The 15,508-nt window shown below is 38.0% G+C and overlaps 1 protein-coding gene across 2 annotated transcripts; it reads right to left on the bottom strand.

Annotated features, from left to right (window-relative positions):
- Positions 1-765: 765 nt before the first annotated feature.
- Positions 766-14,383, bottom strand: LOC139122546 (neuronal acetylcholine receptor subunit alpha-10-like). 2 transcript variants are annotated; one of them, XM_070688033.1, is made up of 6 exons: positions 14,197-14,383; positions 5,936-6,081; positions 4,751-4,795; positions 4,055-4,164; positions 2,790-3,331; positions 766-2,233 (listed from the first exon to the last, which is right to left on the bottom strand). In XM_070688033.1, the coding sequence occupies exons 1-6, from the start codon at positions 14,264-14,266 to the stop codon at positions 1,620-1,622; spliced, it is 1,527 nt and encodes a 508-aa protein (XP_070544134.1). In that variant the 5' UTR covers positions 14,267-14,383; the 3' UTR covers positions 766-1,619. The 2 variants fall into 2 exon arrangements, with proteins under 2 accessions (XP_070544134.1, XP_070544133.1); XM_070688032.1 differs by having other exon boundaries at positions 5,936-6,093; positions 14,197-14,363.
- Between the last annotated feature and the right edge of the window lie 1,125 nt (positions 14,384-15,508).

A 15,508-nucleotide genomic window follows, 5' to 3' on the forward strand; every position in this document is an offset into this window, starting at 1 on the left:
TATGAATATATTGCAGTACTATTGCCGCAACTGTGGCTTTCATACCGGGGCAACGCACTGAATATGCCCGAGGGGCAGAAACAATACTGGTCCGAAAAGTAACTTCTTGGCCGAAGACTGACCAATTTTTCCAGCTTCGGTGGGCAAAATGAAATTAGCGGCGGGTCAGTGTCTTGTGGGGCTGGAAGAGGAGAAACTAATCGGCAGGATGGGTTTGACTACACTGCATTTACGCATAGTCGATTTTCTGTCCAAATTCTCTTCATGCTCAAAATACGTAAGAATAGCATATTAAAATATAAAAACAAAGTTTGGTAATGATTTCTGTATCTGAGTTATAAAATATCGCAGATGCCATCCCGATTTTTACGGTGTAGTTATTGATGAAAGTATTTCCAACTGAAACAGCTCACATTACAGACTTAAATCTTTCGAGCGCCCATTCTGACGCTTCTCAGAGCTTTCAAAACTCTCAAATATGTGCTGTTAGTCTGTGCTTCATAACTTCCTTGCTACATACTGACGTCTTCATACTTGCATTACAAAATGTCCTAAAACACTTCCTGTTATCATCCCAGTCAAATACATTGTATCATTGAATGACTTCATGCCCGAAAAGCATTGCTACAACGTTAATGAACTTGACAAATCGCTCCATCGAAGTACATAATCGCAATGATGTAAGAGTGTTATTTCACCAGTGACCTGCAGTTAGCTCGCATCGTTACGTCAGCATGACAAAATGGCATTCTAGAACCGCCCTCATTCAGCATTCAGCTGGGCATTGTTTCATTTTATTTTTAAGCGTAATATATGACATTTTAACTTTAAAGTATATCATAGGCTAATTTGTACAAGGAATTCATGAATGGATGATATTTGATGACTGTACAATTTTTTGGAATCTGACAAATAACGGTGAACAACTCATATGTTTAGAGGCATTATAACGCAGACATAAAATACACATAATTAAACATATCTGTTTTGATATCAAATTCTGATGTAAAATACAATTTAAAAAAATAACTTTTCACTTGTGTAACTGACACTTTCACTGGTCATATGTATGCCCATGTTATTACGATCCTGATAAATATTTACAAAGCAGCAACACGCCGTCAGGCGATGACGAAAACGAAATCAATCATGATAAACTTGCGATTACATACAAGGTAGGTGAGTAGTCAGTTCTCGTTTACGGCAGTACACGATGCGAAACAGAGAGATTTAAAGATTTCATGAAACCTTCCTCAAGGAAAGTAAAAGCATTATGTTTTAAAAATCAAGAATAAAATCAGGGGTCAGGTTGCAAAGTTTCAAATGAGAGAAAACTGTTATCTAACATGAATAAACTAAACTTGACTTTAACCAACTGTTACAGTAGATATTCAAAACGGCCCTGATCCCTATTATGTTAATTCAGTGGCGACATTTTCAAGTTGTACAAAAACAAGATGGTGAGAATACCAGTAAAGTATTGAATACAACTCTAAGAAACCGCAAAAGTCCCAAAGACACATTCTACCTTCAACATTTTATGTTGGGATTTTCCAATAGCAACGATGTACAGCGCAGATCTACTATTTAGACAGCATGTCGACCAAATTGAAGTTAAACTACATCATTTGGAATGCATCGATTTCGGGTACGTCGCAAATTTCTCCACTAGCTCTTGACACTATTATGTACCAAAGGCTAGTCAGGACAAACATGGTGCCAAAAATCAGAAAAAAGATCCTATCCAAGACCAATGCAAACGTTTGCCATTGTCCCGAGATGGCAGCACGCACATCTTCATCAGCGTACCGGTCCACCACAATACTGACTAATGACGGCTTTTCACTCTCCTTTGATCTGGACTCTGTTTCCGATGGCCTGCTCAAGTCTATCGCGTCATAGTCGTTGCCTGTACCACCGAACTCAGTCATAAAATCTCCATACGGGCCTTCTTCCCGCACGGTGGCGTTGAAGGCATCGCGCCTGAACACTCCTCGTGTAGTTGTATTAAACCTGTCAAGCCTAGTGCGGTTTCTTGCTTTTTCCGATTTGTCTTCCTTTTTCGACGATGACATCTTCCCCTGGCACATCATGACGGAGATGTATTTCTGCATGAACGTGTCTAACCATTTCGGCACCGGCTTCCTGGAGCCCATGTGGTTGAAATACAACATGGCCATGGTTGACAAGGCATTGAAGACCATAATGACGATGTTTATTGAAATGTACACACCTGAAATGTAAATTTCAGAATTAATTCACAATTTGTTATTTTGAGTTTTAATGTTGTGTCTTAGCCAAGGACTGTAGAACGTTATCTTCTGACAATAACCATAGGCAGAACGAAACTCCTGAAGGATGAAGAACTCAAGCATATAAAATACTGTTATTGTCACCGCAGCGCGACATATTTTATAGGGCTGATGGAGAGCACTCGCTCAGATTTTCCCCAAAAGAGAGACAGGCAATCTTACACCTTCTATGAACCACGTCGACCCGAGTTTACTTTAATGCAAATATTTTGAAGTGCACCTGTTCCAAGTTTATATTTTGAGCGCAAGGCTTCACCAGTTTATTTATTTAGGAAGGGGCATAGAAACTAATATAAAGGGAGCCACCATTGATTCGAGGTAAGCAATGCCTCACTTAACTCTTTCAGCAACTGCACTGTTTTCTCTCTCATTTACATACAGTACATACAAACATACAGTAAATTTAACTTTTCTTCACTATTGCGGTGGCATTTTATTTAATATTAATGATTTCCTATTACAATCTTTTATTCTTACCGATGTAAGGCATCTGGTTTGTTGGTGGTATTTCGGCTGCAACCATCTGGTAGAAGACAAACATGGTCAACAAACTGGTCATGGCCAGGCCGATGCGGCCGTACGTTGCAGCTGGAAGATAAAACCCAAAGAGAGACAGGAGACATATGGACACTGTCGGTAGAATTAATCGCAGGACGTACGCTTCGTGTCTTCTGCGCATCCGTATCATGTACACCAAGGTTGGGTATGTGTCACCGGGACAACATTCGTACGAACCGCTCATCGGTTTAACAGGTGCCGAAGTGATGTCCCAGACACCGTTGGGAATGGAGTAGTTCAGCGACGCTCCCCAAGCGTTCTCCGGGTAGATGTCGACTTTGCTCCTATCACTCACCCACGAACCAACTTTAATGGTGCAACACTGTTGGTCGAACGGGAACTGCATGACGTTCATTTTACAACCAACTTTGACGACATTTGGGTACAGCCATTGCACCGTACCATTCGAGTATATCCTTACGTGAGTTGTGCCCGAAAGACTCGATAATTCATTTTGAAAGCTGGGACAAAGAAAGAAATAATGTCAGTTTAGACCCTCAAAAGCTATGAACTAAACCTTACAGGCGCAATACTATTACCTGAATACATGGGTTTATGTGCCGAGAGCATGTGACAATTTGCTCTCCTGGCGTCGGGCAAATTGTCTCCTGCTGCATATGTATTCAGGCAATAATATTTTTATTACCTGCCTCTTCACAGTTTATGCTATATGACATTAAGTTATATCAAGAGCATCTTCAGACAATTTTACCATTATCGACCAGCATCAAACAGATTTTAACGAAAGTCAAAATAGAAGTTCGCACATGGATATTTTACATCTAGTTAAAAACGTCTACTTTGACGTCGAAAACGTCGAGGGGCTTAACTGGACCGGGTAACTATGGAAACCGGTCAGTACATCGTTCATCGGCCCGCTAACTCCCCGGATGTTCATATTCAAATAAATGTACTGATTTGCGCTCACATCGAGGCATGTAATGAATATTAAAGCCAAAACTCAGGACTATATAATTGAAACCTGTAATCAACTTCTATAACAATGTGGCACCATAGATGAATGAAATCTTATCGAATAAGTTTTCACTACCATATTAAAACTAGGTAGTCATAGTGATAAGAAAAAGTAAAATAGAAATCAACCTCGAAAAATACTTTTCCAAAATGCACACACCATACTACCACTCAAATCTTTTTCATGGTAAGATTTTGATTTCTGGTACCTTTCGTATATTCGTATATCTGGTCTCCATAACAAACGAGCTGTCACCACTATATCTTTCAGTCCACCATATTCAGCTTCTTTCCAAGTCAGTCGTTCGTCTATCCAGGACTGAAATAATTCAGGAAAAACAAATACGTTTAACAACATAATGGTGTTAGTATTTTAGTAATATGTAAATTACAATTTCATTCATTGTATTCTTCAGTATAGTATCAGCCCTCATTATATTACTTTATCAGGGCCAAAAAGTACATGTACAATATATCAATGAAATACTTGCACGTGTTCACTACAGGGGTGTAGGATGCTTAGCCTGTATACTTCCAACGCTCCTCGGCATAGGGGACACTTTTTGGACCCTATTTATCTTTGCAATATTGAATACTTTAAATTTCTGATCTGCTGCAGGTGTGGGTCCGTTTTGAAGCCTCTTTGCAAATGAACTTTTCATCATTTTGTCTCTGTGAAAGTCTAAAACTTGAAATTGCCCTTCTTAGAGTTAGCGTTTGGATCATGGCAGCTATTTTTTATTTCGAATGTAGGTAGCTGAATTCTCCTATCCAAAATTTGCTCGGCGATCCGTAATTTTTATTCCTGATTATGAATGAAAATGGTTTAGAGATCCCTTGCGGAAAGATTGTGCAAATGTTGAAATTTTTCTCTTTCGGAATGCGTATGTAAGACTTAGGCCTACCTCTCTGAACCAAATGTTATAGGCAACCGATTGACTTTGCTGATCCTGTAAAAACAATAAAATTAAGATCTAAAGTACCAATTTCACTGTAATTATTGCAATGTAATTCAGTAAATGACAACTAAAGATTCTAATTAATTTGATGAATACAATTGCTTGATACAGCATTTACAATCCATGCTAATTGTAACCCTTATAAAAATCATATCAGATATAGGCCTACTGGTACAAAATGTTGTTTCCATTATACAATCATACAAAACTATTGACTTCTTCGTCAACGACATTCCTATCCCTATTTTGGACACTGTGTATATTACAAATTCTGAACCGGCGACTGGGTTTTCAATGTATTAAACATCTCAAATGCCTCAGTGAGAGCGTTTGCCCTAAAAAAGTCACTTAGAGAGGAAGATAACGTTTTGCTATCAATGTTGTGTTTAACGTACCTGAACGATATTGCGTGATTACAAGGACAATCTCGACCCCATTAAAATTTGATCGAGCCAATTGATTTATTATTTAAATAACCATTTTCTTCCTTCTCTACATTGTACCATCGGTTATTTTGTAGTCATCGAACTTTCAACCTATTGATTTATTATTTCAATAACCATGCATTTACTTCCCTTCTCTACATTGTGCCATCACTTATTTTGTAGTTATCTGATAACAACTTTCAACCGATTGATTCATTATCTCAATAACTATTTACTTCCCTTCCCTGCATGGTACCATCGGTTATTTTATAGTTATCTGACACCAACTTTAAACCGATTGGTTCATTATTTAAATAACTATTTACTTCCCTTCCCTACATGGTGCCATCGGTTATTTTATAGTAATATGGCACCAACTTTCAATCCCCTGACACCTAGCCCCAAACCCTTTCCCTTCCCCCCTGTTATTTCTCCCTCCCCCCCTGATATTTCTCCTTGCTTTCCCCTAATTTCCCCTAATTAACATTTACATAAAAGAAGTCACCATTAGACCTTAGAACCGATTATAATTCTATTGTAGTGAGGAACATATGTAATTACATCACGTTAACAATAGAATCAAGAGACCCTGAGCTCCATGTCTGACGATACAGTTAATGTTTACCCTCGATTATCAATATAATATTTTTCATAGCCAGCAGATTTTCATTTATGTACATTAAGCTCCTCTTTGGTGACTACTTACCACGTCAACGATAGAGTTCAATGAAAATCCATAGGTAACATTCACGGACTGGTCACTGTCAAAAACTGGCAGCAGTTCAGCGTCATAGTCATCGAACAAATGTCTGTGCAAGAGTTTTCGATTGTCGGTTTTGTTGCTGTCCGAATCTGCAAAAGACACTGTAATCGCGTCAACGTATATCACCAGAGAAAATCTCAACAGAATTTGTCATTTTACTTTAACTTTATCACAGTAAAATCCTAAATGAGCAAATAAGATAACATGAAACGTTAATATCCCGCCACGATTTTGGAATGTTGTCAAGAAGTCGCAATTTACAAGTACAAGGTGATATATATTCTATGTGTGATGTTCGCTTTGTTTGTGTCGGCCTCTAAATCTCTAAAGTCTACTTCTAAATCTATTTTTGGTCTGGCAATACAGATTTTGCAACCTTGCGACACAAGTGCCGTGAAAACTTGGATACATGTTACATCATGATATCAACCTCAGCGTTTTCTCCACCAAATGTTAAATTTAGTAACCTTTCATCAAAAAATGTTGTATATGTCAGCCAGTTTTCTTTTTGCGATCATACAATATCACACCAGATCAGTGCAATCCCATTCAGGTAAAAGAATCCACACTTCAAGCGATAAAAAGAACCGTTTTCAGCAAACTAATGATACTGTGAAATGCGGAACTTTGATTTCGCATGCAAGATTTGCAGAACAAAGACACCGTGACACTGAGCACTTCAGTATGCAACCACTTAAATCCACATAGACAGACTGGAGGACTTCCGTATGCAACCACTTCCATCCGGCAATACGACTGAGATTCCAATTGAGATGTTGTGAGTAATTTACTTTGAATGTATATTTTGACTGCTCTCAAAGGACAACCAGCCGTGATGCTAATAATTAACATTACATAATAGAAATGTTATAAGAAACGGTATAAACAGTTCAAAATATACCCTTTTCAATCTTGTTGCTTTATTTACAAAAAGTCGCAAGTCAAAATGTCTGACCTCTGAAAAGATGACATGGCTAATTAAGAATTTTCAAATTTTGAAAGGGGTGTGTGGCAATTCAATACTTTTATATAAAGGACTTGCACAGACAAAATGATATTATTGTTCCCTCTCGACGAACTCTCATACTTTATAAGTACATTCTTCAAAATCAAGTCCCTGTGCCCTCCCTTCTCACTTGCTAAACCTGCACCACAAGCTCTGAGATAGGCCAAAGCTCTCTTTAATTTGCAGTTGATGTTTCAACTTAAAGACTCCTGAGTTAACGACATTATTTCAGAACCACATATACAATACATATGAAATTTTCTTGCCTCTGAAAAACAATTTTAAACACGCCAATTCTTGGTGTAAAATGACAGAAAAAAAGATCAAAATCACCAGGGTCTTACTAAGGCCAAACTTCCGCTAAACCTTGCTCACAGTATTTTTTATATCAGTTGCCCAAACTTCTTCGATTGTTTTCTAAACTGTAACTGCCAGCACATCTCCAAGTTTTGCAACTCTATATAGAAGCATTTGGAGTAATTTCAACCCGGTAGGAAAGCGCTGTTTTGAAAGTAAAGATAAATATTAGAACTCTGTGACAGCTGATTCCAAGACACGTGCATCTGTTAAAGATAATTCAACTTAACAACAGTTGAATTCTAACCTTCTATTAATGTAATACATTCGATAATCCAAAAGTTTGGCCAAGTATGTTAGAACCGGCAGTATCATTGTCGTAAAAAAGCTTGAAATATTTTCAGGGGACAGCCTCAATAATCATTTGGGAAAATGCGTCCAACAGCTTTTCTGGCTTGGTCTATCATTGTACCGACGGTTTTCTCAGAATATTTCTGCTTTAGAAAATCAGATACAAACTTTTATGCCTATTCCATAAAATATCTTAAAACACCAAACTTTGTTGTGCACCCTATAGTCGACTTGTTTAATGTCTTTGGCAGACATCAAGGGGAAGTATATACCTAAAGAAATAAAATTATTATGGCGTATTTCACAGTAACAATAAAACTGTTATGGGCATTTAACTTGTTTCCCTGGATTTTACTTGATGCGTGCTATATTCGGTACATTTATCTATGTTTCCAGTATTGTATTTTAAAGGCCCTGGTTTTCTCGATATCGCTTCTATGCTGTTCTACAGTGACCACCAAACGTTTAGGGGAGGTCAAAAATCACGACCATTCGAATGTTTGTTAATTCACCGTCCCTGCATTCACGTTTTGCGAAACATAAGAGGCTTATGAGGAAACGTGTCCTTCTTTGGGAGGCTATGAAAAAAACCAGAAATGAAATGTATTCTTAAAATCTACCATGAACGTAAACAAAGTTGCCACTTTGCATATCAATTGTGAAATATCATTTGAGGTACATGTAGTTCGCGCCTCGGAAATGAAGCTCAAAACTTCCTGAAGCAAACTTTCAACCATTTTCTTTCAAGATCAAGAATAAAACTTGGGGTCACCGTGCAAATTTTGATACTATAGAAACGTATTTCTCAATAATTACCGATTCTCTCGAGGGAGGGGGATGAAATTCCCGATTTTCACAGAACAAAGCCGGGAGATTTAATGTACTAAGTTTTGCTTCGAAATAAGCTTCCACAAGTGGTAGGCCAAAAGCATATAGTAAAACTTCGAGAGTTCGAATATCTGTCCCCGAGGCAGCTAGCTAGTGTGGTGCTAATTAAAATTTTCATTGTCACTCGATGATCGATCTAATGGAAGGTTGATGTATAAAATTGTGTCTACGGGTAGTCTTTTATCATATTAATGACTGTAATACGAACAAATACTGTGAATTGAAGAAATTTATTGATGTTATATATCAATAAATCGTTCATACATTGGTAAGGCATTTATGATGTTGCGTTTATCAGTGACTGGAAAAGGTATTTTTATGTATTCAGCGGCATTTGCCAAAAAATAACTGTGAGGTTGTCTTGTCATGTAGGAGAATGCAAAATAATATAATCCGAACAAAACATTTTAAGCCCAGAACCTTTATACTTACAATAGACTAAATAAATATTTGAATGGAATCTGCTATTGACTAACCATGGCTAATGCAATTACCTGTAACAAAGTCCATAACACTGCATGTAGGAACGCAAGAAAGCACACTCACAGTATTGACATTTCCTAGGAAAAATCCCACTGAAGATGAACTATAGAAAAATGTACAATCGATTTATAAATGGGAATGTAAACGTATTATTGCATTAGAAAGATCACTGGTGAAACCGTGATGACTCAGCGCTTTTTTTACTTGGAATAATTTACAAAATGTTAAACATATTTATTTTAATGTGTGATAAGTGACGTAATACATGTTGGTTTACATATTTAACAATGTGTGTAGAGAGAAACAAAGTGTAAGAAAATTGCTATACTTTTATCATTGATGGGTGTTTTTAAGTTGAAAGAGCACATGGCTGTAACTACTGTACATGGCATAACATATTTACTACACAGATATGACCAATTGGACCGTACAAAGACAGTTGTGAATACCACGGTCTGCATAACTATGTGCTAGGAAAACCTACAAATACCTAATTGTTGACTATGGTTCAAGGGCAGTCCGATGACATCACTATTATAACACCAATTCCTGTAAGAGGTCTGTCAAAAAGGACACTACTACATTGATGCGCGCTCCAGCAGGACCGCAAACAAATCTATCGTGTTTACATGGCTGTATATGACATGCATGGTTGCTACTGATTTACGCTCCTCTAGACTACACTAGCCTGCTATCGCAACCCTGTAACATAGCCGTTCACATCCTCTTTCGTGTGCAATGTCCGTTGGGTAGTTTTAAATGACAAAGAAGCGGATTAGAAACTTTGTCAGTTTTAATATCGCTCACTGCAACGAAAGTTGACAGATGCGTGGGCGATTAGGTGAAAGAAGAAGGCTATAGTATGATGTGTTTGCTGTAGTTCACGTCACGGATGTAACAACGATTGAAACTCATTTCTAGACCTTCACATCGGACAGCCATTTACCATCAAAGTTTGACGTTTTCAATTACACCATTTTAAAGCTGCACGAAACTTAGAGAGATCTGCATACTGCCTCGCAACACAGGACAGGCTTATCATCTACAATGTTGAAGATCGCACAAAAGTCACCGATATGACCAATTGGACCGACACAGGAATTCTTTCACTTGTTTTATGACTTGATAGAGGGGTCAAATCAAAAGCTCTCACAATTTTTTTATCGGTCATAACCTAACTTTTCCGTAGTTCGCTCAAGTCGTAAAAAGAAGGGAAGTTTCTGACGAAGCAATAACTTTTAGTGTACAGATAAGAGAGTTTCGGTCTTAGGCAGCAACGCTTTTGTTATCCATATTCAAGTAAAATCATGTCACGGATACTACGCAGCGGCAAAAATGTGTAAAGGAGATATGACAACTTGATTATTTCACATCTCATCTTTTTCTAACAAGCGCAAAGGAGCGATATAGGTTACATTCATAGTCATATATCATTGTAAATTATCACCGTGTGACGAATTTCCGAAAATGATATCGCCAATGAACTTGACATTCTACGCACGCACAGCTGAAAGTCAATGAGGCTAGAGACTCATTGAACAAAACATCCTACGATGCGGTCAGATAGAGGTAAATTTGCAACAAAGACATGCGAACAACGTTTTATCTGTACAAGTGCAAAAAAGTAGTTCCGCCGACTGGTTTCATCTACGTTGGTAACCATGGGCAACGGGCCTCCCAAGGTTCACAGATCCGACAAATTCCATGGACATCCCTATTCAAATAAAATTATCTACGGGAGGGGGGTCTTGATCGAGTAATGCAAAAAGGAAAAGAAAGTGTAATGCCGCTTTTTCCATCATTGTTATCCACGAGCAAGGTTGAACTATGTTTCATTGACCACTCCCTCACAGCATCATGTCTTAGAGTGACGAAAAAGTGACGAAACAAGAAAAGCGATAGAATTAACGTCAAAGGACGGCAATTTCACCTTTTTGGAAAAATTAAACCCTAAATATTTTAATAAATATAAATCAACATTTTAACTATTCAATCGATATTTTACAGAAGTCATGAGGATAGGCCGTGTTAAAGTCCCATCAATATAAATTAAAACGTCAATTTGCAATGAAAGGTTATTAATCATCGCTGACGTAGTCCTGAGAATTATACATTGGGTTCAATTCGTTCATCAGTCTGAGGGTTCGTCCGTGAGTCCGGACTCGTTTCTCTGATATATGTGAAACAAATTATTTCAAACTTCGTCAATTTAGGGTGCAAGGCGGCCATTACAATTGATTCATGTTCTGAGCCATTACGCAGACATGCCTAAACATATCTTATTCAAAGCCGGTATAAGAATAATGTACGCTGATGCACATATGCATGCCTATTTCATTTCCATTCCATCAAATCTGGCTGCTGATCTGCCGTTTTGTTACGATTTTTCACTTAAGCCATCACTGGCATATGCTTGAGCCGATATCATGTGAACGTTATGCAAGAAAATTGTTTACAGGTACACGTCATCTCCAATATGGCCACTTGGTGACAATATTGTTTCAATTTTTATTATCCACAGTCATTACGTAGATATGTCCAAATATATCCCATTCCAATTTAGTATAACGATAATACATATGACACACAGGTTGTTATCAATTTGTGTCACGATATGATCCAATATGGTTGCTTGACTTACATTTTGTTTCAACATTTTTACATATAAAGCAATACCTTTGAAGTATCTGCACTGATTCCATTCAAACTTGGTACAAGGACATTGTGCTATGATATTTATATGCACCTCAATTATTGACATATTATCCATTATTACACCTCACTCATTCAGCGTGCACTGCCATTGGTTAAACACGACTCACGTGTAAATGAACGTGATGATGCCCTCTGCGAACTTGATGATTCCGTCTGCATTTGATATTACATGATGACGTCAGTTAACTTACTGCGCAACCTTTCTGCGCGTAACAAATTGTCGTTCGCTTGTAGACCTACTTGCAGTCGGCAACTATGGCTGCGAAACGTCATGCAGAGCTGTCACCGGCACAGTTAGACGATATTTTGATGCAAGTAAACAGCAAACGAACGAAAATAGCAACAAGGAATGCAATTTCTGTGTTCAGCGACTATGCAAGCAACAAATTAGGATACGCCACCGAGGAGATCGGCAAACTTTCAGCGGCAACCTAAGACTTGGCACTGACAACATTTTACGCTGAGGTCCGGACTCATGCAGAAAGGCGAACTGTACTCGAAGAAGTGTGTTCGGTGTAATAAAAATAATAACACATGAGAGCTAGGGCAAGATCACGATTTTTTGCCTGCCCTCGGGCTGGTGGTCATGATCGAATACGGCTCGGGCATCATCAATATTTCGATCATGACCACCATCCCTTGGGCAGGCAATAAATCGTGATATTGCCCAAGCTCTCATGTGTTATTATTTAAATATGGCCCCTTTGTGATCATTTTGTAACTATTTTCACGTCCGGAGCTCTACGCAGACATGTTGAAACATATTTCATTGAAAGTTGCTGAGTCATGAGAAGTGATAAGTATGGATTTTAATTTGTGTAGCAACAATTTCCAATCTGGCTGCTTGGTGGCCATTTTGTGACGATTTCTTTTGTCTAGGGCAATTTCTTGCACATTTTTGAAATGGTTTCATTAAATTTTATGCAATGATATTGTACTATGATGACTGTTACAATCCGAGTAGGGATCGACAGTTCCCACGAACAGTTGATCCAGTGGGGACTGTATCATTTACGATGACTTGTCCTGAATGGTTTTAAATGACAGACGCGGATCATAAACCTGATATTCGCGACATTGCTAAATGCAGCAATTGGTTTCTACTATGAATGCCAGCTGATTTGATTGTACCGAGTTAAAAGGTCGATAGGCGTAAAATGCAAAATACAGTTTTTGGCGCTCCAAAATGTTTCTTATCACAATTTAGCGCCAGGCTCAGTGACGGCCCAAACCCTGAATGTGGACCTAGCAAGAATCTGACAACTTAGGAAATGTCGAAGTCAACAACTTCAGTTTGTGAAAGGTTTGTGCATAATACCAACTGCCATGCGAAGCGAGACTTGTTCACGTGATTTGGCAAACGATTTGTACGTTGGAAGCAAATAAAATGTTGCTGATGAGCAGGAAATGACATCTGATAAGCACATGATAATGCATATGATGGGATTAAATGTGAACAACAACAATACTTTGAACAGTAAACCACAGACAAAAATTCTCCCTTGTTTGTGGATAAACCATCTTGTTTCAGGGTCTATGGATAAACATAATTGTTGCCGCGCGCAGAATGATTTATTGTTAATTGAAACTTTATTTGAGGCGTCTGTAAGCCATAACCTAACTTTTGCGTAAGTCATTTTTTTAAAAACAATTTTTTTAGAAGGAATAGAAATTTTTCACAAACCATTAATTTGTAGCTTAGAAAAAGGCAGTCTTAGAGTGTCGCTATTTTGTTATCCATAACCAGGTCATGGCTACTACATAGCGGAAAAATGAATGCAGAAGTTCCCCTGAAATATTTCGCGTTCCACCCTTTTGTAATGAAGCCAAATGAGCAGTAAAGGTTACATTGCTGAGTAGAATGTCATTGTAACGGGGTATAATTTCACAAAAAGTGTTCGAGAAAGTGCTGTACATAATCACCGTTACTAAAAAAATGTACCGACAATACCGTAGTGATAAGGTACCGGTATCATCCATTCTAAAGTCCCGAAAACGAGCGCGAAAATAGAATGTTACCAATATTTTCTATAAAGTATTATGCGCCTCGAACGTGAAGGACCGTCTAAAACTTCTGCCAACACATTTAACATTGAAACTTTCAACCATTCTTTTACCAAACAACCGATAAAAGTCGGGGCTATCGTTCAAAATTTAGTACCAGGGAAACTTATTACCTCACTTTCACCGGTATTTGAAATTTTTTTCTGACTCCAAGAGCTTTAAAATGAACCCCAGCAAATGGTTAATCAAAAAGAACTGTAAAAAATATGACAGTCCGGATATGTCACCGAGTAGCATTCTACCTTCAATAGAAATAGGTTTCCTGACTTCTTTAAATCTATTGTCGCCACAGTCTATTGAGTGTGTTTCTCTCTATCGAATTTCGACTCCGACTGACAGACAGACCAAAACAGAGACAGGAGACGAGTGTACTCATGATTGGAAGGTAAAATAAACTTACATGATAGAGCGGTACCCTGACAGAGGTAAAACAAAACAAAAACCGGCAGCACCCTCCTTCGCAGATACATCTCGCCGTGCTTGGAGAAGTTGTCAATGGGTGTCAGCTACAGAAACTACAACTTTGACAACGTCACAACAGACATTATATCAATACCGAGTCGCAATTACTTTTTGGTTTCCTGTTTATTATGACAGTTGATTCTATGAAGTTTCCAATAAGTGGAAGTACTATGTAGTTTCCAATACGTGGAAGTACTGACCTTTGAACTCTTCGGGGAAATGGAAAGCTGTACTGCTCAGATACTACAGAGGGCTCGAACCTTTTCATTTTACGCCGACAACAAAATTGAATTCGAAGGAATAAAGATGACGCGCTGACAATTCATGTTTACCCATGGAGTAGGGAGAGAGGAATGTTTACGAGCGAGACGTTTCCGAACATGTATAATTGGATTTTCTCTCAGTATGGAGCCCATTATTATCCATATTATGTGACAAATAAACCAAAGGAATAATGGTGGTTTGACCTGGAACACGGACCAGCAAAGTGATATAAACAGAACAACGTCAAATGCGTTCACTTTACTGTCTGTGGTGCATTAATGATCCTCGGTCATATTCAGATTCGTTCACTTTGGCTGTCTTTTTATTTATTTATTTTTTTGGGGGGGGGGGGCAAATGAAATATTAGATATTATAAAGTCGACCACTTCTCTCTCAAGCTGTCAAATTCAAAAAATATAAGTGACTCCATGGTTAAGATATCACGCAGTACATACAATGGTTAACTTTGGGACTGTGTTTGATTCAGTTCATTGTCACGCATGGGTCGTCTGCTTCTTGCTTGACGTGGTGAAAATTAATAGCTAATCATGTTCCCTAGTCTTAAACCACAATTTATACCGTTCGCATGTAAAACATTACATAAATCTCAGTTTTTGCGTTCGGCGGTAGTTTGCAAATATTTGTAAATTATTTGTTTTATTATGATACGCGTTAACTGGCTTGAAAACGTCCCTTATACCAAATATTATATTACACAAGTATGGATGGCGAAAGACATCGATTTGACTGGTTGCAACGCGAAAATAAAAGACGTATTCTTTGTATGTCACAGTCGGAACCAAGGCAAGTGGGGTTGAACATGAATTAATTTTCAACCATGCAAATACATGATCCAATAATTTGAGGATGTCATTTATCAACTAAACTTAAAGTGCATATTTCCCCTATTTTTTGTATGTCTGAACTTAATTGAATCGCACAAAACAATATTCATTATAGTGACACCTGCGTCTGTAACCTTTGGA

This window comes from Ptychodera flava, chromosome 22 (genome assembly GCF_041260155.1).
Source record: "Ptychodera flava strain L36383 chromosome 22, AS_Pfla_20210202, whole genome shotgun sequence".
Taxonomy (NCBI): domain Eukaryota; kingdom Metazoa; phylum Hemichordata; class Enteropneusta; family Ptychoderidae; genus Ptychodera; species Ptychodera flava.